The 20,399-nt window shown below is 41.6% G+C and overlaps 1 protein-coding gene across 1 annotated transcript in view; it reads left to right on the plus strand.

The window, feature by feature from the left end:
* KIAA0586 (KIAA0586 ortholog) overlaps nt 1–20,399 on the plus strand; it is a 103,624-nt gene that overhangs the window by 48,085 nt on the left and 35,140 nt on the right. Inside the window, exons 21-30 of the mRNA XM_074996289.1 lie at nt 567–763; nt 971–1,089; nt 1,738–1,922; nt 3,680–3,827; nt 4,350–4,575; nt 5,007–5,239; nt 10,617–10,693; nt 13,955–14,089; nt 17,278–17,449; nt 19,623–19,765. Of these exons, the coding sequence (XP_074852390.1) occupies nt 567–763; nt 971–1,089; nt 1,738–1,922; nt 3,680–3,827; nt 4,350–4,575; nt 5,007–5,239; nt 10,617–10,693; nt 13,955–14,089; nt 17,278–17,449; nt 19,623–19,765 (1,635 nt within the window). The remainder of the gene's footprint in view (nt 1–566; nt 764–970; nt 1,090–1,737; nt 1,923–3,679; nt 3,828–4,349; nt 4,576–5,006; nt 5,240–10,616; nt 10,694–13,954; nt 14,090–17,277; nt 17,450–19,622; nt 19,766–20,399) is intronic.

Below are 20,399 nucleotides of genomic sequence, written 5' to 3' on the forward strand. Positions count from 1 at the left end.
AGCCACCTCCCTGCCACCATGTGGCTAGCCTCCACTTCAACACGCAGCAGCTGGTCTGTGGGGACCATGCTTGGAGACAGTGGCACGTGCTGCCCTGCTTGGGGTGAAGGCTTTTTCCCTGCACAGGATTTAGCAGGAGAGGCTGAGAAACTTCTTTTCTGTGCTGCATATATAATATATGGGGCACCCCCCACAACTCTAGGCAGCTTGTGGCTGGCATGCTAGCTCCCGCCCCACCACACCATGTAGTGGCAGGGCAGTGCGAACATGCTTGCAGACAGCAGCATGCCCTACCATGCATGGGGTGAAAGCTTCTTCCCCACAGGAAACTTGTTTTCTCTGCTTCACGTATTCTGGGGCTCATTCTTAAAAGCTTCAACCTCTGGAATTTACACCATGTGCCTGGGGGCTATAATTGTACAGCTTTATGGATTGGTAGACTTGAAATATTGTATGTTAACTACAAAATGTTAAAAGGGAAATGTGCATAGTATGGTATAACATAATCGTAACTATTTGCTAAAGCAAAATACTGAAGGTTGTCTTTTTGCTTTTATTGTAACTAGGATCAAGTGGCGGAGGAGGATGAAATCCCAGAACTATCTGAACCATTCCTGGAGTTTAATAGACAGACTGAGGTGGTTTCTCCAAAATACAATGGTCCTCCATTTCCCCCAGCTGCTCCTGCTTCTCAACAGCCAGCTGATACTCTGGAGGAAATCATTGAGAGGAGGGAAACTTTAGAAAATAGGCTGATTAGCTGGTGAGTTTCCTGTCAAGTTGAAGGTAATAAAATAGCAGGTGTAAACATGTTAGGAAGAAGTACGTAATCTACACATGTGGATTCAGTTCTTTTTAACTAATTCCCATCGTCTTAAAGGCTTTCAGCGTATATTGAGAGTATTGTGTTACATAAATGTAGCTGTCTTCAAGCTTGCTGGTAGAAACACTCTCAAGTTTTGTTTTTCAGGGTGGAACAAGAAGTAATGGCACGAGTTATTAGTGGGATGTACCCCATCCAGAAGGAAACTGTGCCCAATGTAAGTGCATCAGACAGTGAAGAGAGTGCGGCTGTAACCTCTGACATTGGTAAGTAGGAATTGTTCTTCTTTTCAGTCATTTTCCAGCCTGAAGGCAGATGGAACCAAGGCTGTACATCTCACATTTGGGCTAAAAGATATTTTAACAGTTTGGTTATTGCGTCTTAACTGGTGAAGCCTTGCTGGAAGAAGTGTTAAACTAAGGCACAGAAAAGGTGTGTGTTTTTGGACACACAGAGGTAAAGAAAGTAGTAACCAGTCATCGTACCCATAAATTGCCCATGGTAATTGATAAAAAACATTCCGCGAATGGATCAGCCTTGTGAACTAAATTCTGGTAGATTTCCTTGCATGCAAATCAAAGTGCAGCTGTGCAAGGGTGACTGTCTTCAATTCTCTTGTGAAGAGTGGCATATCAGATTAATACCTACCTAACAAGCATACATGAGAAAGAGACATGGGGACTCAGCCCTTATACTGATGTTCTCTGTGGCATTGGACAAGTCACCTGCCTCAATTTCCCCATCTGTAAAATAAGAATAATACTTCCTCACAGGAGTGCTTGGGAGCTTATTAATGTATATAAAGGTTGAAGATGCAAATCGCTAAGCATGTTGTTGTTGTTATATCTGCAATGTAATGTATTCCATATCAAGAAGTAGAAATTGAATTTGGGTTTTCTGTGTTTTCTTTTTAGTTGAGGCAGCAGGTGGTGGAGGATTTCAGCTCTTTGTTAGTGCTGGTGTGCCAGTAAATTCAGAAATGATTAGTCACTTTGTGAATGAAGCTCTGACTGAGGCTGTTGCCATCATGCTGGGTGACAGGGAAGCTCAGAAAGCAGGTCCAGGTGAAAATGTTCTTCAAAGTACAACAGTTTTGCCAGTAAGAATGAATTTTATTATTTCCAGTTGTAATTGTCAGGGTTTTAGGATTTAATTTTGTAGTCTTTTGGATTTTGGTTGCATACAATCTGAAGACATTGAAAAGTGATTGTGAAACAGAACAAGCATGTAGTAGCTGCTTGCGTATAGTACATGTCAATATGTCCCAGTAAATGACAAGATTTAAACCACCCTCACTTTTCAAAATGTGAGTTATTTTGCTACGTTTATTTGTAAAATGATCTGCACATAAAATTGGTCTTTGAAAGAGGCTGACCCTCTGTAGTGTGGTGCACTCTTGTCTGGCAACATCCATAATCCAGCATGATTTTAGATAGCTGGATGACCACTTATTATGTGTGTGGCCAAATTTCCCATGGTCCCATAAAGTTTTTGGACAGCCCCCCCTCAGTATTCTGTCCTGTTGTTTAGCTCTAATTTACCCCTAAATGTCTTCTAAGAGCCAAGTAAGCAGTGAGGTGTGGGTAATGCTGCTAGACAATATTGATCTTCTTTCATCTGGCAAATTCTCTAATTTGGGACAGGTCAGGTCCTGAGCATGCCGAACTAGAGAAGTTCAACCTGTACGGGATTTTATGTGGTTGGATAATAGCTATAATACCTGTTTCCAGTGCAAGTCTGCAAGACTGGTAGATATTTCAGCTCAAGTCTCTTGTTGTATTTGACACTGTGCAACAAAAGGCATTACCTGTAAAAATAAGTAGTCTTACTGCATCATCACTGTTGGGTTTAATCCTGAGACATGAGATTCAGAACCTGACTACATTGCCAAAGGAACTTAGCTAATTTATTTTCCCCTCGCTGTTAAGTTGATCCTCCTTGCTTATGTTTTGAATTGCATTAGTTTTCAGCAAATTTTTGGACAGCTACATTTACCCTTAGACAGAAAATATTTCTTCTTCCTTTAATAATCAAATGACCATTGACTGTTATCAAACCTATTTGATGAGGTAATTGGCTCTGTGGATATGGGGAAGGTGGTAGCTGTGGTATACTTTGACTTGAACAAAGATTTTGATACAGTCTCCCACAGTATTCTTGCCAAAGTGTTAAAGTAGTGTGGGTTGTATAAATGGACTGTAAGGTGGGTAGAAAGCTGGCTGGATCATTGGGCTCAACGGGTAGTGATCTATGTCTCAGTGTCTGGCTGGTGGTCAGTATTAAGCAGAGTGCCCCACGGGTTGATCTGGGGCAAGTGTTGTTCCACATGTTTACTAATGACCTGGATGAAGGAATGGACTGCACCCTCAGCAGGTTTGCAGGGAAGCTTATCCTACGGTTATCATCCTCCGTGACCGTTCTCTGGATGAGTGGGTAAAGGACGAAGCTTTCCTTGTTTAGGAGGTGTAGAAATTCAGTTGTGCTCTTTTGAAAGATCCTCTGGTAGCAGCTGTTCTGAACAAACTTAGAAGAGACAAGGTTGCACGGCAAGCCTAGTAATTTATTGGCAGAGACAAATCTGGCGGCTTCTTCATTGGAGAAGGGTGTAACTAATTGAAACAGACTGCAGAATAAAATATTTGATCACACAGAATGAGGGCATCTTGTTGTTGTATCTTGATCCAGGATTTGAGGGTTCTGATTATTGTGAAGACTAATCAAGTTATCTTCAGATAAGGGTTCTCAAGTGCCCTTGTTTTTTTAAACAGTTCAAGGAGTTTGCATATAAAGGCAAAAACCACTCATTTTTATTGCACTTTCAGGCATCTGTCTTTTTTTCTTTTTTAATTTTTTTAGGAGTCTGTAGTTTCTACTCCATTGGCCACCCCACCCCACACACCACCTCCTGAAAAAGAACTGCCTTCAGTAAAAACTCCAGTTTCTTCTCCATCTGTGACAGACATCAGTGGAGATGTTTGTGAACAAGAACAAATGACAGAAAAAGGTAATGAACGTGGTCTTCCAACTTCAGATGGAGCAAGTGAACTGACATCTTTTTGCCCTCAGTTTATGGCATGGAATATTTTCTCCTCCAAAGCTAATGTCTGAGAATAATAATGTGAGCTAATTTACTTAAAATACATATATATTTTTTTGTCTTCCATCATCAAGCATTACTAGACAGATTGCATTGGCATTGTCTCTAGGTTTCATCCCTTTTCCTCTCACCATGTCCGAGAAATAGCTGACCACCTTCAGCTATGCCTAATATGAATAAATTCATGTTTAAGCACCCAGAATGAGTGCTGAGCTCCCACAAATCCTGTTCAAGTCAAGGGGAGATATCGGCGTTTGTCAGATCTTGCTAAATGCTAATAGTTTACGAAATCAGTTTAGTTCCCACAACTATTATAGTGTTTAAAGGTAAATATGAAAATTTCATAAAACTAATAACATAACCATGCCTGAGGATTACTTGCTGCTTGACTGGACAGTCTCAATATTATAATTAATTTCATATGTGCAGGACTTGAAATTCCAGCTGCTGCTAGTCCTATTGGCACGCCTGCTGCTACCCCAGTTGATACACCTCCTAGAGTAACTACTCCAACTCCTCCTGTATCAGAACATGGTTCTGATGCTACACAAATGGGAAGCCCAAAGCCTCCAAATCCATGGGGTGATGCAGAACTTCCTCTGGATGAGGAGAAGCTCAGTCCTTTGAATGAAGAAACTCTCTATCCAAGGGCTATGTGAGTTTCTATGATCTATATATTTTATTAATTTCTCTTCCAAGTAATTTTACTTTTAAGTGAAGCCCTCCTCCATATTTCATCAATAGTTGTTTGTAATCATATTTGGCAATATATTTAGCTCATTGTTGTCACAATTGCCAGTAATAGATTTTCCTCTGCTTTTTTATTCTTGTTCTTCCAAATGGGAAACTATTTTTGCTGCTACCTTATTGAAAGTAACTTTTTATGACAAAACACAATAAGTGAATTTTTAGTTACATGTTACTGTCAAGGTTATTTTAACAGGTTTTATTCAGGTCAGTCCATACAATACTGGGCTCCTACTTTTTATAAAAGCTTTGTAAATTAGAATTTCTTCAGCGTATTGAATTTAGGATAAAGTGCAATGCATTTTGCTGCATTACCAATATATTTTCTTACATTTTTAGTGTAATGTCGGTGGCTAAAGATGAAGAACCAGAGATGTTGATTTCACCAGTTTCTCCTGAACCAATCAAGTCACTTATTTGTGAACCAAGGGTTCCATCTCCTGTGAATACTCCCAGTTCTGGCCCATCATCACATGAGAGCAGCTTAACTGTCACACAAACAGAAACTGCAGACAGGCCTATCTCAGAAGGCGAGGTCTTATTTAGCTATGGGCAGTTGGTGGCAGCAAGAGGTAATTTTACTTACAAAAATCTGTTTAATTTAGGTGTGGCTTAACCATGGTTTTCTTTGCTATTCTTGTGAGAGTTACCCTTGCAGTTTAATATAAAAGCATTCAGTTTCATTTTTTTTTCCTAATAAGCCTATGTGTGATCATGTATTGCGTCTATACAATAAACTCTTTCACATCCCACAGCCCTGGGACAGGGAAGTTACCAGATATTCAGATATTCTGGATAAGAGGGAGGTATACCTAGCAATGTGTAACAATAAAGACAATCCGATTAGATATTAAGAAACAAATAAAAATGTATGTAGAGTACTTTATCAACAGTACACTGTAAACTTATATAGTAACAGAGAGGGAGCCATGTCTGTCTCATGAAAGCTCACCTAATAAATTATTTTGGTAGTCTTTAAAGTGCTACTTGACTGCTTTTTTGTTTTGATTGTAAACTGATAGGCTATGTCTACACTAGAAGCATCTGTCTACACAAATTACTCTCAACAGGGTAAACTTGACAGAACCTCCGTCAACAGATTGCATCTACATACAAGTTGCTTTGTCAACAGAGAACTGCCAGACTGCACTGCCCTCTGGTGCCAGAAAGCGGAATGGCAGCTCTGCAAGGAGGGTTTCCAGGCAACCGGAAGCCCTCTCTGTCGACGGAAGTGTCTACACTGCACTTTTGTCGACAGCACTCTATCCAGAGATTGTTGTGCCTCCGATTTTTGAGGGATAATACTGTCCAGGAAAATGCAGAGTTCTGTTGAGACTTTGTCAACAGATTAAATGTGTAGACGATCCATGAGTTATGTCGACAGAAGTCCCCTTCTTTCGACAAAGCTCTGTAATGTAGACCCAGCCACACTGTATTAGCTATGTTTATTTGTACTCACTTTCACTGTACTGTACTTATGGAACAAATAACTAAAATTTACTTATGGTTAAAGTGCTGGTTATTTTAGAGTTCCGGGTGATAGAACGCTGAATATGAAAGAGTTTACTGTACTCCTTAACTTTCTGTTCGACTTTCTGGGCACATCTAAGATACTTCATAATTTTTTTTCATCTCTCAGCGTGAAGTATTTGATTCCTTACAAATTGCTTTCTTACAAACGAAAGAAAATAACTAATGCTCACTGACATAAGTATTTTTTCAGTTTATTCCAAGGGGTCTTACAAGAAATCTTTGGGTGTCCTCAGAGTGTGGCCACCAATCCATGGGGGTGGCTGCTGTGGCAATTTTTCCTAAAATGCTTAACTGTAGGAAAAACAAATAAATATGCTCATATATTTGTCCAAATCATTATAATTTATTTATGTAGACTTTTATTGCAAACTCAACAATAAAAATGCATAATAGCTTCTATTTTTTGGACCCAAACTGAATAGAAACAGTGTGCTTTCCATGTTTTAGTCTTTTTTTTTGTTGTTCCTTCTGCTTTTTTACTGTAAGAGACTTGCTAGCAGTTTTTGTAAGTTTGTTAACACTGCTTTTCCTCCTTAGGGCACGTGTATACAACGAAATGAGCTTGAATTTAGCAAAGTTAAATTTCTAATGCTGGATTTTATGAAGTTGAAGTTGTGCTCGCATCTGCCCACAAAGTCAACTTAGTACGTCCCCAGTAATTGCCAAAGCTCAGCTGATACAGCAGTGTATTGTGGGAACCTATCCCACTGTTCTCTGAGCCCTGTTACATTCTGGGCTTTTTCGCTGATGCATGATGGGGGAAAAAAATCCTCACAAGTGGATGTGGGAGTGTGATGTCATCATCATCCCACGCTTGATTGCCCTCAGAACAAATGGGCATTTTTCAGAAGTCTCTTTCCTCAATGAGATACTGTTTCAGTCATCTGAATCGTGGCCTTTTTAATCAAATGTGCCATGATAGCACCCACTTTCATCTTCCCAGAGTGCATTGCCCTCATTCTCCTCCCTTTGAAGCCAAATGGCCAATTTTCAGAAGGGAATAAGGAAAAGTGGGTGGTCCCAGAGAGCACTGGTGTCCAGTGGTTAGCATCACTCAGAAGAAGAAGAGAAGGAAAGACAGAGTGCCTAACTTTCTAGTAGTTAGCCTGTCTTCCCCTGTAGAAAATCAGAGGTCCCCTGAGGAAGGAACACCTGGAGAAATATGCACAGCAACCAAGCAGATTGGCAAAGGTGCTCAGGCTACAGTAATCTATGAAATTTCCCTGTTCTGACTGTCACGCTAACAGGAACTTCACTGGTTCCTTGGGCAAAGAACATCTATAAATTTTCTGGAGTTCAGTATGGCTCTGCACCTACGTTCCCCCGCTCAAGGAATATTCTTGTGAATAGCAATGATGCCTTTCCCTGTTCTGACTATGCCATGCTAACAGGAACCTGACTGGTCCCCTGGGGAAAGAACACCAATGTGTACGGCAGCCAAGTGGACTGGCAAAGGTGCTCAGGCTAAAATTATCTCTGAGCATTTGTGCAGCATACAGGACACTGCACAGACTGTGCGGCTCCCCTGAGCTGCATGCTTTGGGAAGGTGGGGTGGGGGCACCAGCCCACAATTCAGCTGTGGCCAGGGCCAATCCCCCCCCCAATCCTATGGAACCAGGGGAACTAGGAGGTTGTGAGGCTCCGTTAGCATGGTGTAGGTGCTAGGCTCTTGGGTGGACAGCCCACAGTTCCACATTAGCCAGGGCTGGCTTCCCGATCCTATGGAGCCAGAAGGAGCCAGGGGTTTGTAAGGTTCCTGTTAGCATGGTGCAAGAACCAGCCTCTAGAGCTTCCTGGCAACAGCCATCCAGCCCCCAAAAATCTTTGCTGCAGAGAGAGTCTTCCCCCAGCGTCAACAATCAACCCCATGAAAATCTTTGCGATGGGGGAAGACTTCCCCTAGTGACAGCCAGCTCCCAAATCTGTCTTGCCTTTGGAGCCTTCATTGCGCACAGGCCAGGACATGCTGCTGTCTATAAGCATTGTTATAGGCTGGGGATTGACTGGTGAAGCAGCAGTACAATGGAAAGAGACCCTGGGATTATGTAACAGCAACGAAGGGTCCTGTGGCACCTTATAGACTAACAGAAAAGTTTTGAGCATGAGCTTTCATGAGCACAGACTCACTTCATCAGATGCTGGTCTTGGAAATTTCCAGTTTTGGGATTTCCAGGACCAGCATCTGATGAAGTGAGTCTGTGCTTACGAAAGCTCATGCTCAAAACTTTTCTGTTCGTCTGTAAGGTGCCACAGGACCCTTCATTGCTGTTCCAGATCCAGACTAACACGGCTACCCCTCCGATACTTGGAATTATGGTGGATGAAAGGCTGGATATGAGTCATCAGTGTGCCCTTGTAGCCAGGAAGGCTAACAGCATATTGGGGTGCATTAGGAGGAGCATTTTGAGCAGATCTAGAAAGTTGTTCCCTTCTATTTGGCACTGGTGAGGGCACATCTGGAGTATTGTGTCCAGTTTTGGGCCCTCTAGTATAGAAAGAATGTGGATGCACTGGAGCAGGTTTAGTGGAGGACAATGAAAATGATTAAGGGTCTGGAGCACATGACCTATGAGGAAGGGCTGAGGGATTTGAGCTTATTTAGTATGCAGAAAAGAAGACTGAGGGGTGATTTAATAGCAGCCCTCAACTTCCTGAAGGGGAGCTTTAAAGAGGATGGAGAGAAATTGTTCTGAGTGGCAACAGATGGCAGAACAAGGAGAAATGCTCTGAAGTTGCAGAAGGAGAGTAGTAGGTTGGATATTAGGAAAAACTGCAACACCAGGAGGATGGTGAAGCACTGGCATGTGTTGCCAAGAGAGGTGGTGGAATCTCCATCCCTAGAAATTTTTAAGTCCTGGGTTGACAAAGTCCTGGCTGGGATGACTTAGTTGGGGTTGATCGTGCTTGAAGTAGGGGGCTGGACTCAATTACCTCCTGAGTTCCATTCCAACTCTGATTCTATTAAATGTGACCCACAGAAAAGCAGTTTCTTGGCCTCTGATACAAGCATGACCTCCACAGCCAAGCTGTCACATTCTGTGTTAGGGTGGGGGCTAGCTTGCAACACTAAATGGGTCCCTGGTTCTCCTGATGGCTCTGTGCTAGAGATCTGTAAAGTACCTACACGTGATTGCCACGATAATCATAAAGAAATGAATTCAAAATGCCGGGCTTCCTGTTTGCTACTTTCTGCTCACCTGAGCTGCGTCTACACGTGCATGCTACTTCGAAGTAGCGGCACCAACTTCGACGTTAGGCGGCGAGACGTCGAAGTCGCGAACCTCATGAGGAGATAGGAATAGCGCCCTAATTTGACGTTCAACATCGAAGTAGGGACCGTGTAGACATCCCGCAACGTCGAAATTGCTGGGTCCTCCATGGCGGCCATCAGCTGGGGGGTTGAGAGATGCGCTCTCTCTCCAGCCCCTGCGGGGCTCTATGGTCACCGTGGGCAGCAGCCCTTAGCCCAGGGCTTCTGGCTGCTTCTGCAGCAGCTGGGGATCTATGCTGCAGGCACAGGGTCTGCAACCAGTTGTCAGCTCTGTGTATCTTGTGTTGTTTAGTGCAACTGTGTCTGGGAGGGGCCCTTTAAGGGAGTGGCTGGCTGTTGAGTCCGCCCTGTGACCCTGTCTGCAGCTGTGCCTGGCATCCCTATTTCGATGTGTGCTACTTTGACGTGTAGACGTTCCCTCGCTGCGCCTATTTCGATGTTGGGCTGAGCAACGTCGAAGTTGAACATCGACGTTGCCGGCCCTGGAGGACGTGTAGACGTTATTCATCGAAATAGACTATTTCGATGTTGGCTGCACGTGTAGACGTAGCCCTGGAGTGTTGATCTCAAAGGACACCTTGAGGGGCATAATGGGACAGTTTCTGGGGCTAATAAAATTGATTTTAATCCTGGTTAATCTACACCATTTCAGCGCAACGTTGCAAATTAAATTTTTTGAGTAACTTTTTGTGAAGTCAACAGTGCAGAAGTCGGCAGTACAGCCACTTAGAATCGCCTTACCGTGTGCTGGGGTGTAGATGGAGAGTTTTAAAAATCAACTATAGAGTCTTAAATTCCACTTTTTCTCCTAGTGTAGACCAGGCCTTATTCACCACACAGGAAGCTCTGACTGCATGAAAAGCCCCAGTGGCTACCTACTTGCATTTTTGAAATACTGATTTATTCTCTCTCAAACAAATGCCAGTAACAAATTGTAATGAAGACCCATTTTTTTAATACTTCCAGGTGTCAGTTTTGTTTTTGTTATTGACTAAAAATATGTCCATATGAGAGAGATGTCACTGATGGATAGACTTTTGTAATCTTATTAAAGATTGTGTTGCAAACATGAAAAAATACGATGTGCTGTCATAAAAATGGACTTTCTGCTTGTTACTTAAAATACTCCAATTTTTGTTTTCAGCATTAGCAGAAGGAGGACTGTCTCTTCCAAACCTGAATGAAAGTTTAACAAGCACGCTACATGATGCAAATGAAATGGTGAGGAAGTAGTTCAGTAGGAAATTGAATTCAGCATGGTTTCTTTGCTGTTAGATAAGATGATTTTCCACTTACTTAAACTTCATGTACACCAAGAAGTAGACTGAGATATAAAATTTTGAAGCTAATTCAAACGTCCAAAGAGAAAATATACAGTTCATATAAATTAATTCATAAGGTAATTATTCATGAGTAACATCTACTATAGTTTGGAGGGTCCCTTCTATGATACCTGTTTTTTTCTACTGTTTTAGTTGGGAGATTTTCAAAGTTGAATTAAAAGTGGAAATATTCAGACATTCCAGCTAATCTGAAATACATGCTTACTGGTCATCTACCAGCTGTATATGAAACACAATATTCAACCACATTTCATTTTTTCTCGCTTAAATCATATGTTGAGCAAAATGGCAGAGCATTATTATTCCATGTCACATACTTCTCATGGTATGTAACTTACTGAAATGAAAATAGTTCATATTAGTCACTTTTGATGCTAATAAAATATTTATTTAAAAAGAGTGCCAGCACTTAAACAATGGAAGAACTTGCCTTTATCTTTTCTGAGTAGAAACACATTTAGAAGTGAATTTTCTGGCACAGTTCATAGTTTGTTAGAGCTCACCCCAGTCGTTTAATATGCTCTTGTTTTAAAAAGGAGACAGAACAAAGTACTTTTTTAATACATCTGAGCACAAGTCCCAAAAGCATTTAGAAAAAATGACTTCTGGAGAGCTTTCTGTGTGTACTCTGAGCTCAGTTCCCTCCTCTAGGCTCCATTCTGTGCTCTGTATTCTGAATCTGTTCATACTTATTATATAGTTTTTAATTGGATGGGAGTGCGGGTAGTGGGAAGGCAGGGTGCATGATAAAGAGAGACAAATTCTTTAATTTGGTAGTGAAAACTAGGTACCGTTTTTCACCCATGGGATTGAAGTCTTCCCACCCTAGACTGCTTGCTTGACTAGAAGAAAAAGGTTCAAATATTAAGGCCACACACTAAAGCTGTTTGAAATTTTCCTTTTTGACTAAATGTTCCTATTCATAAGGGAGCATATGCATTCCCCTATGAGGTCTTTTCTTTGGATGTTTCTAGGATTTGCATCGTTAAGTGATGCACTCCCAAGATTGGTTCCACAGCAGCAGCATTTGAGTCCTGTTTTTTTAAGTGTCCATTTGAGTAAAATAATGCATACGCTCATACCCTGTATGTCTGAAACTAAAGAAACTTCAAAGTTGTTTTGTGCTATAACATAAGTCTTTCAGTAGTAAGAAGCAAATCAAGTGCGAAGAACATATGTGTACTCCAGGCGCAGCCAACCAGTTAGAGACTAAGAGCCAAAATGGCTGTGGATTGAGAAAAGAGCCACGTATTATATATTCATTTTATATAGCTATATATTTATTTACTTTTATCTAGATAGATATAAAAACATATGCTATATGGCTTAATGCCCTCCCTCACCCCCAGAGCCAGGCAGCCCCAGCCCCCGAGTCTAATCTAAACCCCCACCACTCCCCCATAGTCAGGCACCCCCAGCTCCTTGCTATAACCCAATATCCTCTCCCTCTCCCTCCCCACTCCCCACCTTGTTAACCCAATGCCTGGGTCTCACTGGAGTTGCTGCCACAACCACACGCTTCTCCCTCTAGGCACTGGGGCACCTGCACAGAGCGATGGTGAGCAGTCCAGGCGCACGGCTCCTAGTAGGAACCTCACTTCATTGAGCAAAGAGCCGCATGCAGCTCAAGAGAGACAAGTTGGCCACCCCCGCTCCAGTAGATCTCATATTGTGAATGTCCAAAGAGTGCATTTCATGGCATGTTTAGAACCTTATATTTGGGGGCCAGGGGTGGAATTTGAGGCCTCTGAAAGCTAAACTGTCTAGAGTATTGGGTACATGCAAAACTGCTTGGGTGCAAGTCTGCTTCAGTTTTGAGACACCTTTTAATTTCTTGTAGGTTTAAATTCTTACATGAATTAGTGAAGTTTTAAGCTGTTTTAGATGACAGTCCAACCTCAGCTAAACCCCTTTGACTGTCCCTTGCCTTAGTGCATTGGCTTGTATGTTCTCCAAGCCCAAAAGGTGAAAATTTTTTAAATAAATTTTTTTCTGCCAGAAAACCCTAAGATTTTCCCTTTATGACTGTGCTGGCTTTTAGAAGGAAGATTCTGGAATACAGAATAGTAATGTGCACTGTAGTTCTATTACATTCAAGCTAAAACAAAATAATCTTTATGCTAGTGGAAGCAAGTACACATTGATGTGTGAGGCCTCACCCCTTTAATGGCAAACATATCCTGGGCAAAAAACAGATTACTAGCAGGATGGCTATTTCAGTGAAAAGGGGTATCTGTTTCTGGCTGGCTGTGTGACCTTCCTCCGTTAGCATTCCACCACCCCAGGTTCCCTGTCGTAAAGGCAACATGGGCATATTTAGCCTTGCCTGTTTCATACAGCTGGCTAAATATCCAGTCACCTGCCTGCAAGAGAGTGTTTAGTAAACATTCACTGTAAATTCTATTACTCACATGCACTCTGCTCCACTGGGAATGAAGAGTTTGTGTGGAAACAGTCTTCCTCTGAAGCGCTGGGTAAACAGACAAAAGCAGAAGTATTTTCATGTGCATGTTTATCAACTTGAAATTATTTAAGATTCCTAATTCAGAAATCCAAACATATAGTCGTACATTCTTAGCCTTTTGGCTAAGAACAAGTGTAGTCAAAATATTTGGAGGCTTATATCTAAGTTGTATTGTTAAATTTATTAATCTTATTTTGGCTGTTATTGATTGTGTCCCCTAGGTATTGTACGACTTTTAAACCGATCTTTGTATTTTTATAGTTGAAGCACTATGCCCAGATGTACAGAAACTCTTTTCTTAGCCTGTGTATTACATCATTTTAACATTAGCTTTAGTAACAGTTTCAGTACCATTCTGGATCTTGGCTATATTATGCATTTGCTGGGGCACAGGACTTTGTGATCTAATAGGTCTTTTCTGTCTAAGATTGTTAAGGTCCTAGGTATCAAAATTCTTCAGTATATTGATTGTTTTCCCTTATTTTGCTAAAGACAGGGTGCTGTCCTGTTAGTCTCCCTTTTATGAAATGTTGGTATTTTTATTATGAAAGCTTTTAATATTGGTAACTACAGTAAGATGGAGCTGCTTTATAAAAATAACGTACAATTAACTGTACACTAAGGATGATCTGGTTACTGAAACATATTTTTTTTTGTTGTTTTTTTTTGTTTTAGGATTTTGATCCTCCCAGTGAAGGACAGGTCATGAGAAAACCTCACAGGGGATACCACAGACATCCAGTTCTCTCTCTTTATGCTAACCTAAGTCAGGCACCAGTTGTTTCACAAGAAGTAATTTACCACTCTGAGGTATCTTATTTTCTTTTCACTACAATTTGGAATTAAAGCAAAAACATTGGGCATTCTGAAATGATACTTTCTGATAACGAAAAGCGTAAACATTTGAAGTTTCTTTTGTTTATGAAGTAAACTAAGTTTTGTTCAGTCCCTTGCCCCCTAGAAGGAAATTCTTCTATGGAGAACTCTGATTCTCTTGTTGGTTCTACTCTAGGCTTCTCAGTATTTAAAGTTCTCTTCCATTTATAAAACCTTTTTTTTTTCCCTCTACATAACACACACAAACCCAGTCTCCAGTATGTGAGCATTTAGAACTATTCCAGCAATGTCTGACCACACTTGACGGGATATTAAGATGGGCAGAACTGGAGAGGATACCACTATGTTATTCATGGAACACCTGTACTTGGGCCAATTTTGTGGTGGGGGTGGGGGGTTGTGATTTTTTTCCTAGAACATATCCCATTTCTTCCTTCCAGGTATGTTAATGATTAACCGGTAAGCTGCACCCAATCCTAATCATAACTGGTAAGGAGCTGGAGCAGCAGCCCACCCAGTGTGGGCAAGGGATTGTGGCAGCCCTCCAGGGCTGGCTGTGGGAAGGAGCATTCTAGCTAGGTCATAACACCCCCAGCAGACCCCTCTCCCCATTTAATCAGTTAAACATAGCATTTAACCAGTTAACTAAGTAAATGGGATTTTACATCTCTACTTCCTTTTGTCTGTCTTAGCCTGAACTGTCCCTGATCTTGATTTTGTTTGCTTAAAGAGATTAGAAGATAAACTATTTGAAAACCTTTCTGTAGTATCAGCTCTCACTCCAGCTGTAATCATAGTAACGCTTTCTTGTCAGCATTGGTAATAACAAATGCAGCTCTAATTTGCTTTTCTGTGTCCCGCACTCCGTCCTCAACCTGTTAACACAATGTCCTAACAAATGCCTCTAGAGATCCTGGCAATGCTAGCACAAACATACCTTCTTGTATATGAGGTTACTTCTAGGAACAAAATATTCCTCACACTGCTTTAGCACAAGATCATAATTTTCCTGGTCCTTCATGCACACAAATCTCATAAATACATCATTTGTTCCCCATTGCATAGAGGAGAATTAACAGGTGTCATCATTCAGTTTAGTTAAAACTTGGAACCTGGATAGTAACAAAGAGAAAGCCGTGCTAGTCTATATACTATCAAAACAAAAAAGCAGTCCAGTGGCACTTTAAAGACTAACAAAATAATTTATTAGGTGATAAGCTATTGTGGGACAGACCCACTTCTTCAGGTCATACCCATACCAGAACAGACTCAATATTTAAGGCACAGGGAACCAAAAACAGTAATCAAGGTTGACAAATCAGAAAAATATTATCAAGGTGAGCAAATCAGAGAGTAGAGGGGCAGAAGGTGTGTTGGGGAGGGGGTGTCAGGATTTAGATTAAGCCAAGTATGCAAAAGAGCCCCTATAATGACCTAAACTAACTGTAGGGGCTCTTTTGCATACTTGGCTTAATATAATTCTTGACCCTCCCCCCTCACCTTCTGCTCCTCTACTCTCTGATTTGCTCACCTTGATAATATTTTTCTGATTTGTCAACCTTGATTACTATTTTTGGTTCTCTGTGCCTTAACTATTGAGTCTGTTCTGGTTCGGTTATGATCTGAAGAAGTGGGTGTGTCCCACGAAAGCTCATCATCTAATAAATTATTTTGTTAGTCTTTAAAGTGCTACTGGACTACCTTTTTGTTTGGAACCTGGAGAAACGTTCAGACTATATCAAAGTCTTGCTGAAGATGTATCTTTTAATTTGGCATACTGCAACAGCACAGATATGCCATCTTTTAAATACTCTAAATGTCAAATTGTTTGACAGCTTCTGGTAGTTATAACATAGACATGCACATGATAAATAATGCACTAGGGCACAAATGATCCAGCACGTTCTTAGAACATATTACAGAAAGTTTTTAGTTCAGAAGGTGGAGAAAACTACTAGGGGAGAGACTGTTCTGGATTTGATTTTGACAAAGGGGGAGGAAGTGGTTGCAAATTTGAAATAACTGTCTTGGAAGGAATATTGCAGAAAGTGATCTGGAGGTGATAACGAGTCACAGCTAAAAAAGCAAATGTCATTCTGAGAGGTGGTGTAAGGAATGATGTAAGCAGGCATGAGCAGTAATTATTTTGCTTTACTCCAAGCTGATTAGGCCTAATCTGGAGTAGTGTGTTCATTGTGGACACCACTTTTCAGAAAATGTGTGGGCAAATTGGAGTCCAGAGAAGAACAACAATTATTAAATCTCTAGAAAGCATAACCACTGGGGGAAGACAGAAAAATGGGATTTGTTTAGTTTGGGGACGATAAGATTGAAAGAGGACATAACCATTTTCAAGTACATAAAAGGTTGTTACAAGCAGGAGGGAGGAAGAGGTGAAAAAGGGTTATTTCCTTAATCTCTGAGGATAGGACTAGAAGCAGTGGGGTTAAATTACAGCAAGCGAGGCTTAGGCTGGACATTAAGAAAATCTTCCTACTGTCAGGGTGGTTACGCAGCAGAAGAAATTACTCAGGGAGTTTGTGGAATCTTGGTCGCTGGAGATTAAGAACAAGATAGATAGCATCTGTCCGGGATGGTCCAGATAATACTTAGTTCTGCAAGTAGTGTAGGGGACTGGACTAGATGACCGCTTGAGGTCCTTTTTAGTCCTCAAATTCAATTTTGGAGATCTTCTTCTTTAAAACAATACATCTCAGCTCCTTTGGCAAACCAAGAACAAAGGAAAGAATCTATTGCTCACTTCTGTCAAGAGGTCGCATGTCAGTCTTTCAGGCCATGGCTGCCTTTACATAGCACAGGTAGTATAAGGCTATATATTTGCATGTTGAAGACTCTCTTATCAGCAAAATAAACAAGCAGTCCAGTAGCACTTTAAAGACTAACAAAATAATTTATTAGGTGATGAACTTTCATGGGACAGACCCACTTCTTCAGATCATGTTCTGGTATGGCTATGATCTGAAGAAGTGCGTCTGTCCCACAAAAGCTCATCACGTAATACATTATTTTGTTAGTGTTTAAAATGCTGCGACTGCTTTTTTGTTTTGATAGAATACGGACTAACCCGACTATCTCTCTGTCACTATTTTATCAGCAGTATGACATAATTTGAATGAAATATGTTTTTCTGTTTTCTCTAGGACTCTGATAATAGTGTTGGAGAACTTAGTGAAGGTCAAAGACCTAGACTGACTATAGCAGCTGAAAGTATTCTAATGGGACATTCAGTTTATATGGACCAGCCTTCTGGCCTGGTTACTGAACAGAGGCCCCACCGTGTACCATCACCGGGAGAATGTGACAGGGTTACAGGTATAAGCCAGAATGTGATCTTTTGTCTATGTTAACTACTGCAGACCATGGTGGGATAGAAAATGTAACGTGGACAAACTGCAACTGTGTTGAGCACATTTTTGTTAAATAGGGTTGACCACTGCCTAGTGGGGAGAACTGTCTTGCATACTGTCCCTGGCAGATGTTGAAAATGGCCTTTTCCCATGTTAGGAACTTAAACATTTTCAAACCTTTGGAAGGGTGGGAAAGTGTTACTGATATTTGTTTCCAATAACTGGTTGTTTTTCTAAGCTGCACTTTCCCCCATGCTTCCTGCTGGGAGAGACAATAAGTTCCCGTCCTTCATCAGCTCCTCAACGCTCCCATTGAGTGCAGGGGCAGTCCTGCCTCTTCCACCGAGTGGTCACAGCCGGAGAGCAGCGCAAGCTCTCTAGCTCGTGCTACTCTTGGACTGTGTCACTTGGGGAGAGACTATGTCCGTACCACCTGAAGCAGCACAGTGCGTCAGCGGGAAGAGGCAGTTGGAATTGGGGAGCAGGGTGAGGGGGTGGGGCAGGGGTGGAGAGTGGGAGGGGTAGGGTACAGGTGGGAATGGAGTGGGGCAGGGGCACATGGCAGGTGGGAATCTCCCCCCACCCCCAGAATCCCTGCACTGTTCCCCTCTGGTACTCGCAGTCAGTGTCCCCTTGAAGCAGTGCGCTAGTGGAGCCATTCTAAAGAGAGTCTCATGCTGCCCAGCTGATTAGCAGAGCACAGCTGTGGGTTTTTTTGTCTCTCTAGTGGTGGTGCACCTGAACTTGGTGCATGTAAATTTTATTTCTCACATGGATGGACATGTCTGCACACGGGTGGAAAAGATTAGAGGGAACACTGCTGGCAATGCAAGCTTTTATGTGCTACTTGCCCCCTCTGTCTTTGATTCTTGTATAGCCCCCTCATCATAATACCCAAGCACCTCACAGTCTTTAATGTGTTGCCGCCTCAAACATTCCTGTGAGATAGGGGCTGTTCTGTCATTCTCATATGTTTGGAACATGTGGACCTGAGGAACAGAGACAAAGTGGCTCTCCCAAGGTCATACAGAAAGTGTGGCATAGCTGGGAATTGAGCTGATGTGTGTCTAATCCCAGACTTGCACCCAAGACACTGGCCCATCCTTTGTCACCTTGTTATTCAAATATTATAGATATCTGCCTTCAGTCTTGTGACTTGACATTTTTTGTATAATAGAAAGTTGAGGTATGTTCCAAGAATTTAGAAAGTTTTGCCTACTTGACTCTCCATAACAGAGTAAAAGGTCTATCAACAATATCTATCTCTGGATTCAGTACCTAATCTTTTGGCTATGAAAAGTTGCCTCAGACTGAAATATGGCTTACAAATCTCAGCCCAAGCACAATATTTTACACTCCTTAGGTTTTAGATTAGTGTGTTAATTTTGGAGAGATGCCTGTGGTCTACAAAGTTTTTTCATACACTGTAAACATATTTTTGTAAACTGTGATAAACTGTATGAATTGTATAGCAAATTACGTTTTTTATCAGTTCCTGTTCATAGGTTTCTGTTCATTCACACACTAAAATGAAACACTTGAATGAAGAAGCCTTTCCGATCTCTCTTTTTATCAGGAAAAATAAAGCTCATTAAGCACATCATGACATGATGAACTGCATGCCAGTTGCTCAAAAGCAATGACGTTGTACCCCTGTTAGAAATCTACAGACCATAAAACTGTTTCCCCTCACTTCTATTGAGATTTCTTTTGTTCTCCTTTCATCAAGGAAAATTAAAAGGGTATTTTCAGTTAGCTTCAGCCTAAAATTTTGCCAGCTTTAAAATTATTTTATAATGATGGAAAGCCTGGGGGTGGTCTAAATACCAATTTTAATTTAAAAAAAAAACCCTCATTGAAAAACTTAATAAAACCTTACTACCCCACAACGCTGTGCAAAGAACACTGATGTTGGCATGTGCAAAAACAATAAAAAGAGAGACTGCCTTGTTTAATCGGAGGTCTGTTGGAAAACATGAGTGGGTCGGGAGAGAATCATTCACTTCATTATGGAGTGTCCCAATGTCCCATTGAAGAGCCTAGATATAAACATAGGGTAGATGGGAGACTGTGGATCCTATTTGGACTTACCAGGGATTCTTCTTCCCTGTTAATGTATGTTTGTTTCATAATCTCAGCAGAACTTCTTGGAGATGCTGCAGATGTTAGTCATGGTCCAATGAGCGTAGCTGAATTGGAGTCTCAGCCACTCTCAAATGCTGTTCCTCAGACAGCACAAGCAAATGACAGACCGAGATCTATATCAGAAGATCTTCCAGAGGTAAAATATGCATTGCATTTGTGCATTGCTTGTAAATGCGTAGGAGCTCTCGCCCTTCACATCAGCTAGATAAAAAGAGCACAAGCAGGAGGAAAACTTACCTTTTAAATTGAAGTGGCAGGCAAGGGTACAATCTCTTCTAGACCTCTGCTCAGCCACAGAGACCTCATCCTCCTGCAGTGATATGTTGGCCAGTCCTATGCTACACCTGTAGTAGCCTAGCACTCAGGATGTCTTAGTGAGTGCTTTTATGTGTGTTACATAAACAATGTATTTAGCATTTGACTAAGATAATCCTTAAGCTTTGTAGCTATGTCTATACTACAGAGTTCTGTCGCCAGAACCTCTGTCCACAGAACATGTCCACACCTAATACAGGCTCCTCCTGTCAACACCCTCTGTCGACAGAGAGTGGCTAGACCATCCAGCCCTCTGTCGACAGAACAGCCAACTGGAAGCTCTGCAAACGTGGCTATCTGGTGAACAGGAAGCCCTCTCTGTCAACAGAGGGCCTCAGCGGAGCATCTACACTATTTTTTTGTCGATACAATCTGACAGAGGTGCCATGCCTCATATGGTCAAGGCAGAATTCTGGCAGGAAAACTGCGTTCTGTCAACAGATTCTCCACAGAAC

This window comes from Carettochelys insculpta, chromosome 6, assembly GCF_033958435.1.
Source record: "Carettochelys insculpta isolate YL-2023 chromosome 6, ASM3395843v1, whole genome shotgun sequence".
NCBI lineage: Eukaryota > Metazoa > Chordata > Testudines > Carettochelyidae > Carettochelys > Carettochelys insculpta.